Genomic DNA, 22,081 nt, shown 5'->3' with positions numbered 1-22,081 from the left:
AGCAGCAGGTGAAGAAGTTACAAAGCAAAGAGATACAGGATTTTATCAATCTGTGATGTGGAAAGATGTGGAGATACACACTTCTGGAGGACTCTTGTCAGAAAAGGAGATAGTAATGTGAATTCACGGTGAGCCAATTATGTAAAGTGAGATTAGAGTGTCCAGGTGAAGAGTGGAAAAGTGATAGGAATCCTGGACAACTCCCAGCTCCAGGAATACAGTTTGTCCTTGCTAATGATATAGTTGGTTCACAGGTAGGAGTGCTGACTGCTGTGGTTGATAAGCCAGTGAAAACTCATGGCAACCTAACTATTGAAGGGCACAAATCCTGGGATTTTTCCTGGCTGGGGACTAACAAGGTCACAAAGTCACCAGTTGAAACAGGAGAGATCAAAGAGTGCAGATAAGAAAGTTGAAGTGGAATTAGCAGAGCCCCTGTTTGATCAGATGATTGACACAAACTCGGAGCAGATAAATGACGTAGCATCTTTCGCTCAGATAAGTTAACTGAGTTACCGCAGAAAGATGAAAATTCAAAGCAATCGCTTCAAAAGACCTACACAGAAACAGAATCTGAATGTATCCCTCAATGTTACTATCTTAACAATAATGTCTTAATGAGGAAATAGAGACTATCACATACTCAGATAAATCAGAAATGGGCAAAAGTTCATTAAGTCATATTAGATTAGATTAGATTACTTACAGTGTGGAAACTGGCCCTTCGGCCCAACAAGTCCACACCGCCCCGCCGAAGCGCAACCCACCCATACCCCTACATTTACCCCTTACCTAACACTACGGGCAATTTAGTGTGGCCAATTCATCTGACCTGCACATCTTTGGACTGTGGGAGGAAACCGGAGCACCTGGAGGAAACCCACGCCGACACGGGGAGAACGTGCAAACTCCACACAGTCAGTCGCCTGAGGCATGAATTGAACCCGGGTCTCTGGCGCTGTGAGGCAGCAGTGCTAACCACTGTGCCACCGTGCCGCCCACGTGGGTTATAGAATGGAAGTGTTGTGAGTGCTGTATGAGGTACCACTAGCGGGTCATTTAGGAATGAGAAAAAACTCAAGATAAAATACACAAACATAATTACCGGCCTGGACTGCACAAGGATGTATCTGAATTTTGCTTGGCATGTCATGCATGTCAGGTAACTGGAAAACACAGACAGTAATAAAGCCTGCATCTTTAATACCTATCCTGCATTGGAGGAACCTTTTACAAGAGTCTCAATTGATTGCATAGGACCCCCACCCGAAACAAAAGGTGGGGATCAGGATATGTTAACAATAATGGATGCATCAACTAGATATCCAGAGGCCACTCCTTTACACAATATCACAGCCAGAAGGGTTGTAGACGAATTAGTCAACTTTTTTCACTCGTTACAGACAATCCACAGATATAAAATCAGATCAAGGCTCAAACTTCACATCAAACTTTTTCAAGGAAGTTATGGACAACTTTGGAATAAAACAATTCTGCAGAACATCCAGAGTTGGAAAGAGCATCAGATATTAAAGACCATGTTGAGGGCTTATAGTCAAGACTATAAGACAGATGATTGGGATAAGGGAATTCCATTCATGCATTTTGTAATCAGAGATGCACTAAATGTATTGACAAAATTCAGTCCATTTGAATTCACTTTGGGGCATGAAGTGAGAGGATTGCTAAATTTGATTGAGGAGAAAATTGGAAGTCAGAATTCAGAGACTACATGTATGGACTATGTGTCAAATTTTTGAGATTGATAAATAGAGTGGGGAGGTGCCCAGTCAGCAGTCAGAAGTATCACAGCATGAAAGGAAACAGGAAGCAGACAAAAAAAAATCACAATTTTGTAATCGGAGATAAGGTGTTAACGTTACTTCCAGTGATAGGTGAACCTATAACAGCAAGGTTTAGTGGACCTTATGAAATCGAGATGAAATTGAGTGAGGTGAACTACTTGATAAAGACTCCAGACAGAAAGAAATCTCACAGAGTTTGTCATGTGAATATTCTCTTGAAAATGTATTTTGACAGGAAAGAAAAGCAAAAGGAGATGTGTTACTGGCCACAACAGAGAGAAGAACCAGGTTCAGGATTCTAAATTGGGCATTCCTCCAGTTAAATGGGACAATGCAGAAGTTGTCAAAAATTGGAATAAATTATTGAGTTATCTTCCAGAGGAAAATCAAAATGACCTGAAAGAGTTACTACAATCACATGGGGAGATATGTAGAAATAAGCTGGGAAATACTAACCTAATTATGCATGCTGTAGATATAAGAGATGCTGTTCCAATTAAGCAACATCCTCCTAGGGCATAACCCTCCAAAGTTGGCACCGGGTTCAGAAGGAGATAGAATGCATACTCCAAGGTGGTATAATCGAACTGAGTTATAGTGACTGGAGCTCACCCATTGTCATGGTGTCAAAGCGAGATGATATCTAACGGTTATGTGTAGACTATCACAAAGTCAATGCAGTTACAAAGACTGATGCATTTCAAATTCCACGATTGGAAGTCTGTGTTGATAAGGTGGGACAAGCAACTTGCATTTCTAAGTTGGAGTTGCTCAGAGAGTACTGGCAAGTACCTTTGTCAGAAAGAGCAAAGGCAATTGTGGCTTTTGTAACACTGAATAAACTGTATCAGTTTAAAGTCATGCCTTTTGGTATGAAAAATGAGCCAGTCACATTTCAGAGATTAACCAATAAGGTCACTTCCGGTTACCCAATTGTGTAGTTTCTTTTGATGACCTAGTGATTTTTAGTCAGGCATGGAGGGAACATTTGGAATATTTATCAGAGTTGGTCGATTAACTTCAGAAGGCAGACTTAGTGGTAAACCTGGCTAAAAGTGTATTTGCCAAAGCCCAAGTCACCTTCCTGGGCCATGTTACTGGATATGAACAAATGGCCCCACATGATGCAAAATCAAAGGAAATTGGAGATTTTCCCAGATCATCGACAAAAGAAAAGCAGTACTATGATTACTGGGATTGAGTGGATTTTATCGAAAATTCTTACCAAATTTTAACAGTGTCACTGCCCACTAACTGAATTGCTAAAGACAGGCAAGATGTTTCAGTGGACAGCAGACTGTCAGAAGGCATTTGATTGCATTTGCTCAAGAAGATAGCTTCGTACTAACTTCTAAAAGGCAGTGAAATGTCAATGATAAATATGACACTAGTTAAGAGACAGTCATCTCCTGTGAAATAGTGACAGAATTATTCAATTAGATAAACACTTTTTAACCTTGCGTCTGGGACAACATACATTCCTGGAATCACAAAGGAAGATCCAACAAAACCTTACAACTGAACACCGACCAGACCTGTAATGTTGGGATGGGAGCCTAGTGCTCCCCCAGTAGATCCTGCGCTTACCACATCATTGTCACAGAGGGGTGACTGTCATTGCCAATGAAATCCTACAGGGGACACTATTGCACACTGCTCCTTTTTCAATCATTCACAGGACATGGACATCACTAGCTTGGATAACCATTTATTGCCTATCCCTAATTGCCCAGAGGGCAGTTAAGCATTAATCAAATTGTTGTGTGTCTGGAGTCGCAAGTTGACCAGACCAGGTACTTAACCTGCCGAAAAGGACATCAGTGAATTTGATGGGTTTTTCCAACAATTGACAATGGATTCGTGGTCATAATTCAACTCAGAATGCTAGATTTGTATGAGATTCAAAACCATCTGCCATGTTGGGATTCGAACCAAGTTCCCCAGAACATTACCTGGGTTTTGGATTAAAACTCCAGCGTTAATGCCATGAGAACATCATTACACTCTGAGTACATGACATGGCCCTTCATTCAAGGCTCAGTCTCAATGCCCTATCTCAGATGGTTTGTCCTGGCCTGCTTCTGTTTGTCAACATCCAGCCCTTTGTTGACACTTGCTTGCAATGGTTTCCCTTCCTACACGCTTGGCATGACCTCAGAATCTGCCCAGAAATCCGCTCTGTTAACTCTGCCATTTCCCACCCACTCACTGGCCTTCAGTGCTACAGAACCTCAGTTGTTCAGTCATGGCTAGTTATTGCTTACGGGTGAAGTATGATGAAACTTTTATGAAACTTTTACCATTGTGTGGTACAACGTGGAGAGAAATGTGACAACGTTAAGGTTCAGTCAACAAGTTTATTAAGGAACTTCATCAGCTACAGACGGAGTAAAAGCCATTAGTTGCAGCATCAGGACCCTAGCACTGCAGGTGTCTGTTCTTGTAGAGTTACATCCCCATCTCACAGAGGGCACTTCAGAGTCAACGGTCTCCTCAGTGTTTCTGGAGGCATGTGTAGCTCACCTCAAGGATATTCTTCCCAATCATTGGAGAATCTGAACAGCTCTGGTAAACATCAGTGGAGAGAGTCATAGCCAGGTTCTGAAAGAAGATACTCGTACCAAACATGAAACGTCAACTCTGTTTCTCTCTGTGCAGATCTTTTGAGTTTCTCTGGGTACAATTTAGGATTTTTACCTTTTTTTAACTTTATAGTCAACTTGTTCAGCGATGCTATGACCCAACACTTAACACAGGCCTGCTGGCTCAGAGATAGGGACACTACCACTGTGGTATGGCAGCCTGGATCAGTCACAGTTACTGTTCTGATTTTTACATTGCAGATCAATCAGTCATGTTGAGTAAAAGCACACAATTCCAACAAAATGGATTTGAATTCTGTTTATCACAGGATTATCTCCTTCATAATAATCTTTAAAAGACTCACAGGCTTTTTATTTTTTTGCAGAAGGAGTAATGGTTTGAGAGATTCGGACTTTGCGATGTGGGATAACACAACCATATATTGGAGGGTATGAGGAGTGGACACATCTCCCCAGTTTCCAAGTTGTTATCACAGACTTTAAACCAGGGCTGGATGAGACAGTTTAACAGTAAGGACACTGAAATGGCACAGAGCACTGGTAGGCTTTTGCGAATAAAATAGGAAGGTGTGTAGAACAGTGAGTGCCTCATTGATTTCACATCCACAGGGAGTAGATCAGAGGATGGGAACATGGATGGCAATTTGGACCGGGTTAGCTGTTGGTGAATGGGGAAGAGGTGGGATTTTGCTTGTGGGCTTTTGTCAACTGACTGGATAGACTTACAATTAATCCCAGCACAGGGGAGGATAACTGCTTATAATAAAACCAAAATACTGCAGATACTGGATATCTAACACAAACACAGAGAGAAACTCAACAGTTCTGGCCACTTCCAGGGAGACGAAGACAGAACTGTGTTTTTGACTCTTCAGGATTTAGAGCCATAGAATCATAGAATTCTACAGCACAGTGACAGGCCAAACTGGCCCATATCGACTAAAATGCCCATCCACTCTCACCCCATTTCCCTGCACTTGGCCCATATCCTTCTAACCCTTCCCTATCCATGTATTTGTCCAAATGCCTTTTAAATGTTGTTGGTGTACCCGCCTCAACCACTACCACTGGCAGCTTATTCCATATACGTACCACCCTCTGTGTATAAAAGTTGCCCCTCAGGTTCCCTTTTATTCTTTCCCCCTCTAACCTTAAACCAATGCCCTCTAGTCCTCGATTCCCCAACCCTTGATCTTATTCACCCCCAGTAAGGTGAGCCGTCAGTCTCCTACATTCTCAAGAAAAAAGACCTTGCTTGCCCAACCACAACCTATAACTCAGACAATTGAGTCTTGGCATCACCCTTGTAAATTTCTTCTGCATTCTTTCCAGTTTAATAAAATCCTTCCTATTATAAGGTGACCAAAACTGAACACAATACTCAAAGTGTGGCCTCACTGACATCAGGTATAAATGCAACATAACTTCCCAACTTCTATACTCAATGCCCTGACTGATTAAGGCCAGTGTGCCAAAAGCCTCCTTCACTGGCCTGTCAACCTGCAACTCCACTTTCAGAGAACCGTGCACTTGAACTCCAGTTCCCTCTGTTCCATTATGACCCTTAAGGCTCCAGCATTCTCCGTGAAACCCCTACCTTGTCTTGACTTACCAAAACACAAAACTTCATGCTCATCTGTGTTAAACTTCATTTGCTATTTCTGGGACCACTTCCCAGCTGATCAAGGTCCTGCTGTAATTTCTGAAAACCTTCCTCACTGTCCACGATAGCACCTATTTTAGTGTCATCAGCAAGCTTTCTAATCATGCCTTGTACATTCTCATCCAAATCATTGATATGGATAACGATGGACCCAGCATCAAAGCCTGAGGCACTCCATTAGTCACAGGCCTCCAGTCTGCCAAGCATATTTCCATTATTACCCTCTGCTTCCTATCATCAAGCCAATTGTGTATCAAATTTGCCAAATCCCCCTGGATTCCATGCAATCTAACCTTTCAGAGCAGCCTACAATATAGAAGCTTCTCAAACTCCCTGCTGAAATCCATATAGATTACATCTATGTGGGTGGCACGGTGGCCCAGTGGTTAGCACTGCTGCCTCACAGCGCCAGAGACCCGGGTTCAATTCCCGACTCAGGCGACTGACTGTGTGGAGTTTGCACGTTCTTCCCGTGTCTGCGTGGGTTTCCTCCGGGTGCTCCGGTTTCCTCCCACAGTCCAAAGATGTGCAGGTCAAGTGAATTGGCCATTCTAAATTGCCCATAGTGTTAGGTAAGGGGTAAATATAGGGGTATGGGTGGGTTGCGCTTCGGCGGGTCAGTGTGGAATTGTTAGGCCGAAGGGCCTGTTTCCACACTGTAATCTAATCTAATCTATCATCCTGTCCTTGTTAACCTCCCTGGTCACTTCATCTAACAAATTTGTGAGGTATGATCTCTCACTCACAAAGCCATGCTGACTATTTCTAATCAAACCCTGTCTTTGCAAACGCATGTGTATCTTATGTCTCAGAATCCTCTCAAGTAACTTACCCACCATAGATTATTTATAGGCCCCAGGTTTTTCTTTGCAGCCCTGCTTGAATAATAGCACAACATTTGCCACCCTTCAGTCTTCTGGGACCTGACCCATGGCTAACAGCATTGCTTTTACATCAGCCAGGACCCCAATGATTTCTTCTCTAGCCTCTTGTAGTTCTCTTGGATATATCTGGTCAGGACCAGGAGATTTATCCACCTTCATACCTTCTAATAAATCTAACACTTCCTCGACTTGATACGGACCGTCCCGAAGATATCACCACTAACTTGCCCAGGTTCCCAAGTCTTCAGGTCTTTCTCCATGGTAAACACAGAAAAGAAATAGTCATTGAGGACTTAGGTCCTTGAGAGGTTCCGTTCTCCCTCTGAATATTCTTTTTCCTTTAATATACTAAAAGAACCTCTTTGGATTCACCCTAATCTTCTTAGCCAAGGCTATCTTGTGTCGCCTTTACACCCTCCTGATTTCCTTTTTCGGTAAACTCCTGTATTCCCTGTATACCTCCAGGGATTCCCAAGATCCCAGCTGCCTGTATGTGAACCATACCTCTTTTCTTTTTCCGGTCAAATCCTCAATATCTCTTGTCATACAGGGCTCCCTATTCCTCCCAAACTTGTCTGTCACCCTCATGGGAACTTATTGACCTTGAAGTCTAGCTATCCCACTTTGACAGGCCTCCCACTTGGCAGAGGTCCCTTTGCCTGCAAACAAACTACTCCAATTAACCCCTGCCAGCTCCGGTCTAATTCCATCAAAATTCACCTTGCCACAGTTTAGAATTTGAACCGATGGATCAGTTTTCTTCCTCGTCATAACTATTTTAAAATTAATAGAACTATGGGTACAGGTCCCAGAGTTCTCCCCACACTGCCACCTCAGTCCTGCCCAATTTTCCAGGAGTAGGTCGAGTTTTGCCCCTTTCAGAGTAGGACTCGCTGTACAATGCTTGAGGAAATTTGGCTGAGAGCACTTAACAAATTCCACCCCATCTAAGCCCTTAACACTAACTTACTGAGCTTTTAACTACTGCATTTCTCCAGTATTCTCTGCACTTTTGTGAGATGTGGCTCGAGATCTAACCACATTTGTTACCTGAATGCAGGGAGTAATTCACGGATGAGAGTAAAAGGATATTTCAGAGCCCTCTTCAGCTCCTCTCTGAATTTACTCTGGGTCAGAGCATAAAGGGCAGTGTTTGTACAGGAGCTCAGGTAGAAGAGCATAGTCCCTGATATATCAGCGATCATAACAGGATGGTCATAACTGGGGTAAAAATGGTTGTTGGTAATCTCCATCAGTAAGAAAACACTGACCTTGGTCATCCACAACAATATAAAACTGCCCGAGACAACAAACAGCAGGATGATGGATTTCCGCCTGTTGACCATCTCTGCATCTCCTCTCTGGTGCCTGTTACTGGGAGCTCGAAGACCCCTGCGTGCCCGATTTGCCAAGACAATGTGCCTGACGGTCAGAGCATTGAACAGCAGGATCAGGAGGTAGGGGATCAATGGGTTCAGCAGGTGATGGAGCCAGAAAAATGCCACCCATCCTGGCAAGATGAAGAACTCTGGTCTGATGTCACAGCCCGAGGGTACACCACCCCATGTGCCATATGGTTGGTACTTAAAGTAAAATGGGATGTTCCTCAAAATGTTCACCAGGCAAACAGTGCTTACCACGGCTGCTGCTGTTTTCTCAGAGCAATATCTGGCTTTCAGATTGTGGCAGCAAATGGCTACAAAGCGGTCAAAGGTAAAAGTGATGGTCAACCAGACGGAGCAGTCAATAGCAGCATAGCCCAGTATGGCATTTGCACTACACACCGCTCTATAGAAGAGGAAGGAGAATGGGAAATACTCATAACAGAGTACATCGATGATGACACAGAAGAGAACGGCCAGTAGATCCGCCATTGCCATGGACATTAGGTAGATGGATATACCTTTAGTGACCCCGCACTTTCCCTGAGAGAGAACCATAATCGTCATCAAATTAGCTGTAAGATAAGTTCAGACGTTGATGAATATTAAAGAAGATGGAGCATCATTGTTACATTGTGGTACAAAGAAAGAGTTCGTCCATCATATAAAATAGCCAAAGTTAATATTAAGCATAGTCAGGCAAATCAAATTGCAGTTTTCCAGTGGTTTCAAAACTATTGAACCAATCTCATTAACTTTACCTGCATCAGGATAAAATACAGAAATGTTGGTAGAAAATACCAACAGGCTAAACCAGTGTGAGCATTTTGGATTTAGAAAAAAGTATCTTAACGTTTGCAAACACTTTTCATCACCTCCAAACTTCCGAAAGTACTTCAAAATCCAACAACGTTTTGAAATGTATTCCTTCCTTGTTCTAAGTTCAGGTCATTCTGCTATAACACAGTGCAAATTAACAATAACACAATTGATGAATAGTGGATGTTGTTTGGATCACGCGAGTTTCTACTAAATGGGTATAGTGATTTTCCAACAGCGATCTTCTATAGTACAATTTTCTATAGCACGAGACCACAGAGGAGCACAACGTCGTGTAATAGCAGACCTTCCTACTTCTGCTAATCTCAGTGTGTGTCTTGGGTACAGCTGATTATCAGGAAAAACCCAACTGGTTCATTTATGCCTTTTAGGGATGGAAACCTGTCACCTTTACCCAGTCTGGTCCACATGTGACTACAGATCCACAGCAATGTGGTTGACTCTTAACTGCCCTTTGAAAAATTTGGAACGGAAAATAAATGGCACCGAGCTAGCGACAATGAATTAAATATATCCAGATTTCCTTTTGAGAGGCACATCCCTTAAGGAAGTGAACACTGGTCTCTTACCCCACCCACAGCATGCGGAAGGGAATAGGATGCCATATGTGCAGGAAGGATCTGACTGGACCCACTATTCCAAGTTGTACAAAAGTTATGTCTGGGGCTTTGTTTTTTTTCTAAGTTCTGGTGAAAGTGATTTCCATCAAATGACTTCCACAGTCTGCACAGGTGACTGTTCAAATAGGAAAGACCCTCTCTTCTCCCATCAGATGAACACTGCCTGAGGGGATCTAAAACCACCTTCACAAAGGGCCGAGCGAGGAGAGGCAGATAGAGTTGAATTTAGATAAATGTCTATGAGGTACTTCATTTTGGAAAGGCAAACCAGGGCAGGACTTATACACTTAATGGTAAGGTCCTGGGGAGTGTTGCTGAACAAAAAGACTTTGGAGTGCAGGTTCATAGTTTTTCAAAAGTAGAGTCACAGGTAGATAGGATAGTGAAGAAGGCGTTTGGTATGCTTTCCTTTATTGGTCAGGGTATTGAGTACAGGAGTTGGGAGGTCATGTTGCAACTGTATAGGACATTGGCTAGGCCACTTTTGGAATATTGTGTGAAATTCTGGTCTCCCTGCTACATGAAGGGTGATGCAAAACTTGAAAGGGTTCCAAAAACATTTATAAGGATGTTGCCAGGTTTGGAGGGTTTGAGCTCTCGGGAGAGGCTAGATAGGCTGGGGTTGGTTTCTCTGGAGCGTCGGGTGCTGAGGGGAGATATTACAATAGTTTATAAAACCATGAGGGGCATGGACCAGGTGAATAGAGAAGGTCTTTTCCCTGCGATGAGGGAGTCCAGAACTGGAGGGCATAGGCTTAGGGTGAGAGGGGAAAGATATAAAAGGGACATAAGGGGCAACATTTTCACACAGAGGGTGGTGCGTGAATGGAATGAGCTGCCAGAGGAAGTGGTGGAGGCTGGTACAATTACAATATTTAAATGCATCTGGATTGGTTTCAAGGGATTTGGATCCAATGCTGGCAAATACGACCAGATTTACAGGTATTAAGATTATCTGGTTGGATGGACAAGTTGGACTGAAGAGTCTGTTTCCCTGCTGTATATCTCAAAGACTCTATGGCTCCGTAAGGTTTTTTTTTAATCCCTGGAACCATTCTGTTCACTCTCCAGCACCCCATCTGGAGCATGACATAGACAACTAACAAAACATATTTACAAGGATGTTATCCCGATTGAAGGGTTTGAGTTATATGGAGAGTTTGGTTAGGCTGGGACTTTTCTCCCTGGAGCATCAGAGGCTGAGGGGTGACCTTATTGAGGTTTATAAAATCATGAGGGGTATGGATAGGATAAATAGACAAAGTCCTTGCCCCAGTTTGGGGAATTCAATACAAGGGGGCATAAGTTTCAGGTGAGAGGGGAAAGATAGAAAAGGGACTAGAGAGGCAACTTTTTCACACAGAGGTTGGCTCAAACTGAAAGAGTAAGTGATGGAGGTGGGTACAATTACAACATTTTAGAAACGTTTGCACAGCTACATGAATAAGACAGGTTCAGAAGGATATGGGACAAATGTAGGCAAATGGGACTAGTTTAGTTTAGGAAACCTGGTCAGCACAGACGGGTTGGGCTGAAGGGTCTGTGAAACTCTATAACAATATATCATTCATCAAATATCTTACCCAGGAACACAGGTAGAAATACACTCATTTAATGAAGGAGAAGGATCAGCTCACCTGGAACACAGACAACGGTGAGGAAATGAAAGAAAACATTTAGGATCTGCAGTATTATTGGTCCTTGCATTGTTCACGATAAGCAATCCTATTCACCAAATCTACAGTTCAGATTCCCAAGTTAAAAAGGCCACCTTACTTATACAGCCAGGTAAACCCCTTGTGGCACAGTCACTGTCAATCCAGTACATTGGACACCACACTAAGACTGCCTTATCATTTTGTGAATTCCCTCAGCTTTGGTATTTTTTATTACATCGAAATGGAACTGTTTCTGAAGTGAATTCCCAAAGGACTCTCATTAACTCTCCAATGTGTTTGTTTCTCAATCTGATTCTTTCAGCACTGGCTTTCACAGGTTTTTTAAAAAAAAAACACTCTTTCTATTTTTACTTCACATGTCAAGCACTGGGTACGCTATTGTCAATGGAATAGACGACACCCAGACTTGTGAGCCCAAGAGAGAGGGAGCTCCCAAATAAATCTGTTGTGTTAAACAGAAGGCTGTGGTGTAGTGATACTGTCACTGGACTGGGATCCCCAGTTCCGAGGAAGTATCACTCAACCCAAAATGTTACCTCTGATTTCTTTCCACAGACACTGCCACACCTGCTGAGCTTTTCCAGCAATTTCTGTTTTCTGTTAGAATCCCCAGCTGTTGTTCAAATCCCACCATGAAATGTGGTGAAATATGTGTTCATTTTTTTAAAAAAAAAACATTTGAAATAAAATATCTCTTCCAATTGATTGTGATTTAAGAACCCACCTGGTTCACTGCTACCCCGTAGTGACAGTTGCCCCTTAACTAGTCTGGCTGACATGTGGCTCCACCAGCGATGTCATTGACTCTTAACTGTCCTCTGGGCAATTGGGGATTAGATTAGATTCCCTACAGTGTGGAAACAGGCCCTTCGGCCCAACATGTCCACACCGACCCTCCAAAGAGCAACCCACCCAGACCCATTTCCCTCTGGCGAATGCACCTAGCACTATGGGCAATTTAGCATGGCCAATAACCTGACCTGCACATCTTTGGACTGTGGGAGGAAAGCGGAGCATCCGGAGGAAGCCCACGCAGACACGGGGAGAATGTGCAAACTCCACACAGAAAGTTGCCCAAGGCTGGAATCGAACCTGGGACCCTGGTGCTGTGAGACAACAATGCTAACCACTGAGCCACCGTGCCGCCCCATTGGTAATAAATGCTGGTCTAGCCAGAGATGCCAACATGTCAAACAAATTTTGGAACAAAAGTGAAAGGATATATATTTTGCTGTGATCCTGTTGATCAAAGTTATGACTTAAGAGACAAGCCACCCATATTGATTAGATACCAGATGAGTCGGGAAATCAAGATGTATGGGACAAGGGCAGGAAGTTGGGTGTGAGAGATGTCATGATTCTATTCATTGACGGAACAAGCTCGAGGGGCTGAATGGCCTACTCATGTTCCTACTTCTTACAGTGTTATGCACTAGGAATACAATGCTCAGCATCTTCTCTCTTTAGAGGTGAACCAAGTCACAACAGATCCATTTCACAGCAAGATCCGATACTCACTCATTTGCTCAAGAAGATGAACTGCGTCCTGTCCAATTGCTTTCTGACTTGCTGAGCCTTTCCACTATTTTCAGATTTTAACATCTAAATGCAGAGATATAATGATCTACTTAATATCCTTTCAAGGCAATTCCTTTCAGGGAGTCAATGAGAAAAGCAGAAAGAGATGGACAGCTCCAGAGTTTTTTTTTGTAAAGGGATCAGTATTTGGATCTTAACCCATTTCTATAAGCTAACATCGCTCATCACAACCAATTCCAGTCATTGATTCCTCATCCTGTTTGTGTTTTGGAGGATAAATTTGCAACATGCAAATCAGTCAGACACCAGACCATTGTAGTCCTTACTGAATAATGGGATAGTGTTAAGCTTATTCTCTGTCCCATCGTGAAACCCCTTGACGAGAGTGTGTGGCAAGTACTCCAGTTATGAAGGGGGGGTTCTCACTCACCAGCAACCATGTGCTTGTTTATAAATATCACACAGATTAGTCATGTTCAAACACCACAAATGTTAAAAAAGATGATCAGACCCATCTTTGAGTCCCATCTGTTATGGACAAGGCCAGACCCCCTCTTTAAGGAGGCAGCTTAGACCGTAACTTTGCTGTTTGTTCAGGCATGTGTATAGTGGATATTCATGATGTAAATTATCTGGGTCAACTGCCAAGTTTTAAACACACAAAAAATATTTCCAAAATTACGGAATGAAACACAAAAAACAGAAAATAGAATGCCCGATAACTTATCCTATCCAAACCCGACTTAATGATGTTGTTCCGAAAATACACACATCCCTTAGCACAAACAGCAAAACACAGGCAACTCACAGCTCAAAATCACACGGGCAGAAGGAACGACAGTACACAGCCTTTCTTTACACACACAACTGCGGAACTGAACCAATAAACCTCAACTGCCAGGACAGGTCAATCCCCTTTCAATATACAAGTCATTTCTAAAACATGAAAGCATTTGGCCTGAGGTATCATCTGTTTGAGGGTAAACAAAAAGTGCCCCAATAAACCATTCATCTCTGCATCAACTCAGCCGTTTCAGAGTGGGCTGTTGTTCACGGCCCCTCTGAGAAAATCAAGGACACAGTCATTTTGAGGAAAAGGACCAGCTTTGTGTCTGACTGCGTGGAAGTGTTTGTATGTCCAAAACTGTCCTCTTTTCTCTTGCACTATCTTTGCACAACTGCTCACAAATAATTTTACTTTTAAACAGTACAATAAGGGCCCTACAGTCTATAGAGTCTACACTGATTTAAAAAAAAGGCTCTAAATCTATGTTAGACCCACTTCCTAGCACTAGGCCCAAAGCCTTGAATATTATGACACCTCAAGTGCTGATCCAAGTCCTTCTTGAAGGTTATGAGGTTCCATGCCTCAACACTCCACTCATGCAGTACATTCCAGATCCCTACCATCCTCTGAGTGAAATTCTTTTCCACCAAAACTCATCAAAACCTCTTGTCTTTCACTTTAAAACGATGTCGTCATCAAGAGAAGGCAATGGGATGAAATGCCCGTTGTGTTGGGTGAGGCTGGAAGTGTCAATATTTGGAGGTGATAAAGCCGCTGCTCCCCTTAATTGAAGGATCAACAATGAGGGGGGGTGGGGGGGCATCATTTTAAAGTGAAAGACAGGAGGTTTTGAGGGGTTTTGGTGTAAAGGAATATCACCCAGAGAGTGGTAGGGATCTGGAATGTACTGCATGAGGGGGGGAATTGAGGCAGGAAACCTCACAACATTTCCAAAGGACTTGGATCAGCACTTGAGGGGTCATAATATTCAAGGTTTTTGGCCGAGCACTGCAAAGTGGGTCTACCATAGATCAGGAGCTTTTTTTAATCAGTGTGTACACTATAGACTGCAGGGCTTTTATTGTACTGTTTGTGAGCAGTTGTGCAACTATGGTGCAAAAGGAAAGGGGACAGCTTTAGATACGCACTCATTTACACACAGTTAAATATCACCCAACACCAGGTTATAGTCCAACAGGTTTATTTGGAAGCACTAGCTTTCGGAGCGCTGCTCCTTCATCAGGTGGATGTCAAGCATAAGACCACATGACCCAGAGTTTATAGTGAAAGATTACAATGATACATTGAACAAACCTGGATTGTTGTTAAGTCTTTCATCATTTGGGTTGCAGGTTTTGGTTCATTAATATGTAAATCCCAGAACTTCTGTTAAGTCACCTTCTCGAGATAACTTAAGGTTTTATAACAAAAGGTGACACCTCAGCTCAGACAATGCATTAAAATGTGTGAGGCTAGAGTCTGTCGAAATCCCAGTCTTGAGTCAGACTGGTTCTATTTCCAAAATGGAATTTACAAAATATTACATGGATTGATTGCCTGTAGATTGTGCATTTTTGAGCTATATATAATTCTGTAAATACAATTTCACTCCATTGACTGATATATGTGTGTGCGTGCCGAGAGAGAGAGAGAGAGAGAGAGTGAGTGTGTGCATGTGAGTGTGTGTGTGTCAGTTTGAGTGCACATGAGACAGTGTGCGTTTGCATCTGTGAAAGCTTGGTAAAGTAAATGTGTGCGTGTGATGGATTATATGCCCGTGAAAGGGTAAGTGCATGGGTGTGAGTGTAAGAGGGGGGTGTATGTGTGTGTGTGCGTATGAGAGAGAGCTTGTGTAAGACAGAGGATCTGCGTGAGTGTGTGAGCATGTAAGAGTGTGTGTGTATGTATGCTTCTATGTGTGTGTATGTGTGAGAGTGTATAGTGTAATGGGGTCACCTGTAGTGTGACAAAAACGCAAGGTCCCAGTTGAGGCCATCGTCATGGGTACTGAACTTAGCTAGCAGGGTCTGTTCACCCAATTTGTTCACTATATCATTTCAGTTGCATGACACTGTAATCTTTTGTGATGAATTCTATGTCATTTTCTTCTTATGCTCCGCAACCATCTGATGAAGGATCAGTGCTCTGAAAGTTTGTGCTTGTAAATAAACCTGGTGTTGAGTGATTTTTAACTTTGTCCAACCCAGTCCAACACTGGCTCCTCCACATCACAATTACACACAGTCACTTATTTCCACACACACTCACACATTCGGTTATACACAAAGACCTTTTCATACACACACACATACATGCACATTCATTTGCACACACAAAATCATTCATACACGCGCCCACACACTCTCTCACACATGCATACACACACGCTCACATATAGGTACGCATACTCACATACACACTTACACACACATGCACACTCACACACACACTTTCACACGCGCACACAAACACACAAAGAGGGAAAATGGTAGCCATGATCTGTCTAAAGGGAGGTGCCAGAACACACTGCATATTTGATCTACACGACGGTCTTGTTCAAACACTGACAGAGGAGAACTTCTCTCTAAGGAACCCAGTTTGCAGTGCATTTCTGCATTTAAATATTTCTCAACACCCATCATGTGTGACACTCCAAGGTCTAGCTCAAGGATGGGATAATCGAGATAGATCTTCCAGGCAGTCGATATATGCATTGCTCAAAATTTGCATTCTCGGTTCTTGTCGTTTTTTTTTTTGAAAAACTCATGCTGGAGGTAACAAGTCAATATGTCCTTCAGTGATTTGGTGCAATGGTCTGTCATCACGGCAACATGAGGGTGAAACACCACAACTGTTGGAAATCAGATTCTAATCAAGATTGCATCACCTCAGATACTTACTCTGTTGTTGTCTACACTGATGCTCCAAATCTGCTGAGCATTCCTAACGTTGGCTGAATTTAGTACAGAGGTACTGTGTCTGTTACTTTGAATTTTTCAAGGTGATGGCATGTTAGGGAGGGGATGACACAAAAGAAAGCAGGCAGCAAACTCTGTAGCTTTGTTTAATAGAGATAAACATCTCTGTAACCTAATCTGTTTCTATAAGGTATTATTCCTCATCGTGTTGACTTGCAGCCATTATTCTTTATGTTTCGTGTGTGTATGTGAGTGAGTGAGTGTAAATGCTGTGTCTGTGAGTTTGTGTGCGTGTGAGAGTGTGCGTGTGCACACGTGTGTGTGCATGTATGAGAGAGCATGTGTGTGAGTGGGTATATGTGTATGAATGTGTCTATGTGTATGAGTGAGTGAGCAAGTGACTGTGTGCATGTGTGTATGTGTATATGAGTGAGTGTCTGTGTGTGGATGTAGGTTTGCTCGCTGAGCTGGAAGGTTTGGTTTCAGACGTTTTGTCACCATACTAAGTGACATCATCAGTGAGCCTCCAGTGAAGCACAGGTGGTATGGCCCACTTTTTATTTATGTTTTTATGTTTCCTTGGGTTGGTGATGTCATTTCCTGATCTGTTTCTCAGGGCGGAGGGGGGGGGGGGGTGAGAGAATGAGTGTGTATTTGTGTATGTATGTATGTGAGTGTGAATGTGTGAGTGAGCCTGTGTTTTTTGTGTGAGAGTGTGTGGGAGAGAGTGTGTCAGTGTGTGTGAGACTGAGTGTGCGTGTGCGAGTGAGTGTATGTCTGTGTATATGTGTGTGTGCATCTGTGTGTATCTGTGTGTGAGAGAGAGAGTGTGTTTGTGAGTTTTTATGTGAATGTGTGTGTCTATATATTGAAACACAAATTCACAGTATACAAACCAGTTACACACAAAATCACCGTGTTCCTTTCTGACTGATAGAATAGCAATAAGGCAGTTGTTTCAGCTCCACTGTGACCCCTTGAGCACAGTGTCTGGTGATGGTGTGATTCAAGTCATTCCAAAAGTTTATGGGTCCTGCTATGTGTCATAGAACATGACATCTTTGTGCCTAACTGTAATATAACAAGATTAGAAAGGAGAGGCAAAGAAAATACAAGTTAGAAAAGGTAGACAGATCAATCTCTGATTTCTGTGACATGCAGATGGTGGGACATTGGCACCATTACATTGAGTGATGGTGGTAGCCCTGATGTTGGTCAGACAGTGGATTGTGTAACAGTAGCTTTTATTTTTTGGATCATAGAGTCATACAGCATGGAAACAGACCCTTCGGCTCAACCAGTCCATGCCGACCATAGTCCCACGCTAAACTAGTCCCCCCTGCCTGGTCCTGGCCCATCTCCCTCCAACCCTTTCCTGTTCATGTCCTTATCCAAAGGTCTTTTAAATGTTGTAACTGTCCCCAACCCCCCCCCCCCCCCACCCCCCCCCCCCCACCCCCACTTCCTCAGGAAGCTCATTCCACACATGAACTTTGCATCTTATGTCTTTTTTTAAATCTCTCTCCTCTCACCTTAAAGATTATCACCCGTAGTTTTGAAATTCCCCTCCTTTGGGAAAAGACAATGATCATGAACTCGGTCTATTTTATAAACATCTATCAGGTCACCTCCCAACCTCCTGCACTCCAATGAAACAAGTCCCAGCCTTTCTTTATAACTCAAACCTTCTGAACCTGGCAACATCCTGGTAAATCTCTTCTGAACCCTCTCCAGCTTAATAATATCCTTCCTATAACTGAGTCTAAAAATGGAAAAGGTTACCACTTCAAACTAAGGGACTGTGGAGAAACATATTGCAGTTAAGAAAATGAATGATCTGCGGGAATTTGTTGTAAATTGGACTTATTCAAGCAGTAGGATACAATGCTGGATGCTTCTGTTGGAATCATAGAATCATAGAATCCCGACAGTGTGGAAACAGGCCATTTGGCCCAACAAGTCAACACCGCCCTCCAAAGAGTAACCCACCCTGACCCACTCCCCTTCTACACTACACTAACCCCTAACTAATGTGGCCCCTGAACACAATGGGCAACGTAGCATGGCCGATTCACCCTAACCTGCACATCCCTGGGCACTATGGGACAATTTCCCATGGCCAATCCACCCTAACCTGCACATCCCTGGACACTATGGGACAATTTCCCATGGCCAATCCACCATAACCTACACATCCCTGGGCACTATGGGACAATTTCCCATGGCCAATCCACCCTAACCTGCACGTCCCTGGACACTATGGGACAATTTAGCATGGCCAATCCACCCTAACCTGCACATCCCTGGACACTATCAGACAATTTTGCATGGCCAATCCACCCTAACCTGCACATCCCTGGACACTATGGGACAATTTCCCATGGCCAATCCACCCTAACCTGCACATCCTTGGGCACTATGGGACAATTTCCCATGGCCAATCCACCCTAACCTGCACATCCCTAGACTCTATGGGACAATTTAGCATGGCCAATCCACCCTAACCTGCACATCCCTGGACACTTTCGGATAAGTTAGCATGAAAATGTGTTGCTGGAAAAGCACAGCAGGTCAGGCAGCATCCAGGGAACAGGAGAATCGACGTTTCGGGCATAAGCCCTTCTCCGATAAGTTAGCATGGCCAATCCACCCTAACCTGCACATCCCTGGACACTATGGGACCATTTCCCCTGGACAATCCACCCTAACCTGCACATCCCAGGACACTATGGGACAATTTAGTGTGGCCAATCTACCCTAACTGACACAACCCTCAACACTAAGGGCAAATTAGCATGGTCAATTCACCCAACCTGTACATCTTTGGATTTTGTGGGTATGAGTCCAGGGGCTAGTTTGCTCAGTGACAGCCTTTTGATTGGTTTTTCAACCACAGCTGCTTGTGTGTGTTCAAGAGGACTCAGCATAGTAACAACCGCCTGATTGGTTCCTGGGAAATCGGCGACAGTTTTATGTTTGGACAATGAAGCATGTCCAGCCAGTGCAGGAGAAACCATCTCACTCCTTTCTGTGAGTAAAAGGGAGTAAAAGGAGATCCCAAGCAACAAGTTATTCTTCCACCCCCATAAAAACTCTAATTGAAAAGGAAAATGGGTAAATCAAAATTACTTCAGGAACTCTGAAAGGATGAGTTTGCTTTTAAAATGTCATGCTGTGGTGTATTCACACCTTGTATCATCCTCAAACAGTTGAAAGGAATCAGAAGAAGACTGAAGGAGAGCATTGAAATGACACCCGGACTGGTGCCAGGACTCTGCTTTACTGGTAATTACTTGTCTTATTTCTGTCTTATCTTCTCGCCTTGTGCATCTGCTTCTATGTGCATGGAATTTTTATTGGAACGTGTAGAATTGGTGTTAAAGAGAATTAAAGGTTAATAATTCTTGCTTCTTTTCGACCAGCAGTCAAGAACAATCTATTTACAATAAATAAACGTCTGGGTTTGGTAGTCTGCTAAATCAGGGACTTTGGATAGTTTGATTATGTATTTTTATATTTGTGCTGACACCAGTGTGGTACTGGATTCCTAATTCCCAATTAGTGGTCAGCCCTCTAGTCTTCCAGGACAATGATGACTTTACCGCTTTACCTCAGAGAGTCACAACAGTTGATTCAAGATGCTTGCAGGTCAGGTGAACAGGTGAATGGCCTTTGTGCTGTGTCCTTTCAAACTGCAGTTTCCGGCTTCTGGCAAAGAGAGAGAGTGGTGCTGGAAACACACAGCAGTTCAGGCAGCATCCGAGAAGCAGGAAAATCAACGTTTCGGGCAAAAGCCCTTCATCAGGAATTCCTGAAGGGCTTTTGCCCGAAACGTCGATTTGCATGCTCCTCGGATGCTACCTGAACTGCTGTGCTTTTCCAGCACCACACTAATCCAGAATCTGGATTCCAGCATCTGCAGTCATTGTTTTTAGTAAAGAGAGAGAGAGAGAGATTCTGCCTTTCTTATTACCTGCAGTACAGGGTTGATGAGGAATTTTGTCCACTGAGACTCACACAGTACACACTTTCACCCACTGGCACACAATGAATTGTGTTGAAACTATCTGTTAGTATCTGCTTCCGTGTACTCTTTAAGGGCGACATCACAAACATTGTACTAAATGGTGTGGTGGCTCAGTAGTTAGCACTGCGGTCTCATGGCATTAGGAACATTGGTTCAATTCCACCCATGTCTGTGTGAGATTTGCAAACTCTCCTTCTGTCTGTGTGGGCTTCCTCTGGGTCCTCCAGTTTTCGCTCACAAGCCAAAGGTGTATGGGTTAGGGTGGATTGGCCATGTTAAATTATCTGATATTACCCAGGGATGTGCAGATTAGGGTGGACTGGCCATGGGAAAGTGTCCCATAGTATCCAGGGATGTGCAGGTTAGGGTGGATTGGCTATGGGAAATTGTTCCATAGTGTGCAGGTTATGGTGGTTTGGCAATGGAAAATTGTCCCATAGTGTCCAGTTATGTGCAGGTTAGGGTGGATTGGCCATGGGAAATTGTCCCATAGTACCCAGGGATGTGCAGGTTAGGGTGGATTGGCAATGGAAAATTGTCCCATAGTGCCCAGGGATGTGCAGGTTAGGGTGGATTGGCCATGGGAAATTGTCCCATAGTGCCCAGGGATGTGCAGGTTAGGGTGGATTGGTCATGGGAAATTGTCCCATAGTGCCCAGGGATGTGCAGGTTAGGGTGGATTGGTCATGGGAAATTGTCCCATAGTGCCCAGAGATGTGCAGGTTAGGGTGGGCTGGCCATGGGAAATTGTCCCATAGTGTCCAGGGATGTGCAGGTTAGGGTGGGTTGGCCATGGGAAATTATCCCATAATACCCAGGGATGTGCAGATTAGGGTGGATTGGCCATGGGAATTTGTCCCATAGTGCCCAGGGATGTGCAGGTTAGGGTGGATAGGTCATGGGAAATTGTCCCATAGTGTCCAGGGATGTGCAGGTTAGGGTGGATTGACCATGGGAAATTGTCCCTTAGTGCCCAGGGATGTGCAGGTTAGGGTGGATTGGCCATCCTAAATTGTCCCATAGTGCCCAGGGATGTGCAGGTTAGGGTGGATTGGCCATAGGAAATTGTCCCATAGTGCCCAGGGATGTGCAGGTTAGGGTGGATTGGCCATGCAAAATTGCCCATAGTGCCCAGGGATGTGCAGGTTAGGGTGGATAGGTCATGGGAAATTGTCCCATAATGCCCAGGGATGTGCAGGTTAAGGTGGATTGGCCATGGGAAATTTTCCCATAGTGCCCAGGAATGTGCAGGTTAGGGTGGATTGGCCATGGGAAATTGACCCATCGTGTCCAGGGATGTGCATTTTAGGGTGGGTTGGCCATGGGAAATCGTC

General features: G+C 43.7%; 1 protein-coding gene across 1 annotated transcript in view; it reads right to left on the bottom strand.

The window, feature by feature from the left end:
* Positions 1–8,001: 8,001 nt before the first annotated feature.
* The window catches only part of LOC148139408 (putative G protein-coupled receptor 139), a 33,934-nt gene continuing 19,854 nt past the window's right edge, over positions 8,002–22,081 (bottom strand). The window contains exon 2 of the mRNA XM_087980937.1: positions 8,002–8,912. Within this exon, the coding sequence (XP_087837063.1) occupies positions 8,002–8,912 (911 nt within the window). The remainder of the gene's footprint in view (positions 8,913–22,081) is intronic.

The sequence above is a fragment of the Chiloscyllium plagiosum genome, unplaced genomic scaffold (genome assembly GCF_037043375.1).
Source record: "Chiloscyllium plagiosum isolate Xiang-an unplaced genomic scaffold, Cpla_swu_hap1 HiC_scaffold_38, whole genome shotgun sequence".
Classification (NCBI taxonomy): Eukaryota; Metazoa; Chordata; class Chondrichthyes; order Orectolobiformes; family Hemiscylliidae; genus Chiloscyllium; species Chiloscyllium plagiosum.
This window is presented reverse-complemented; position numbering and strand designations above follow the sequence as displayed.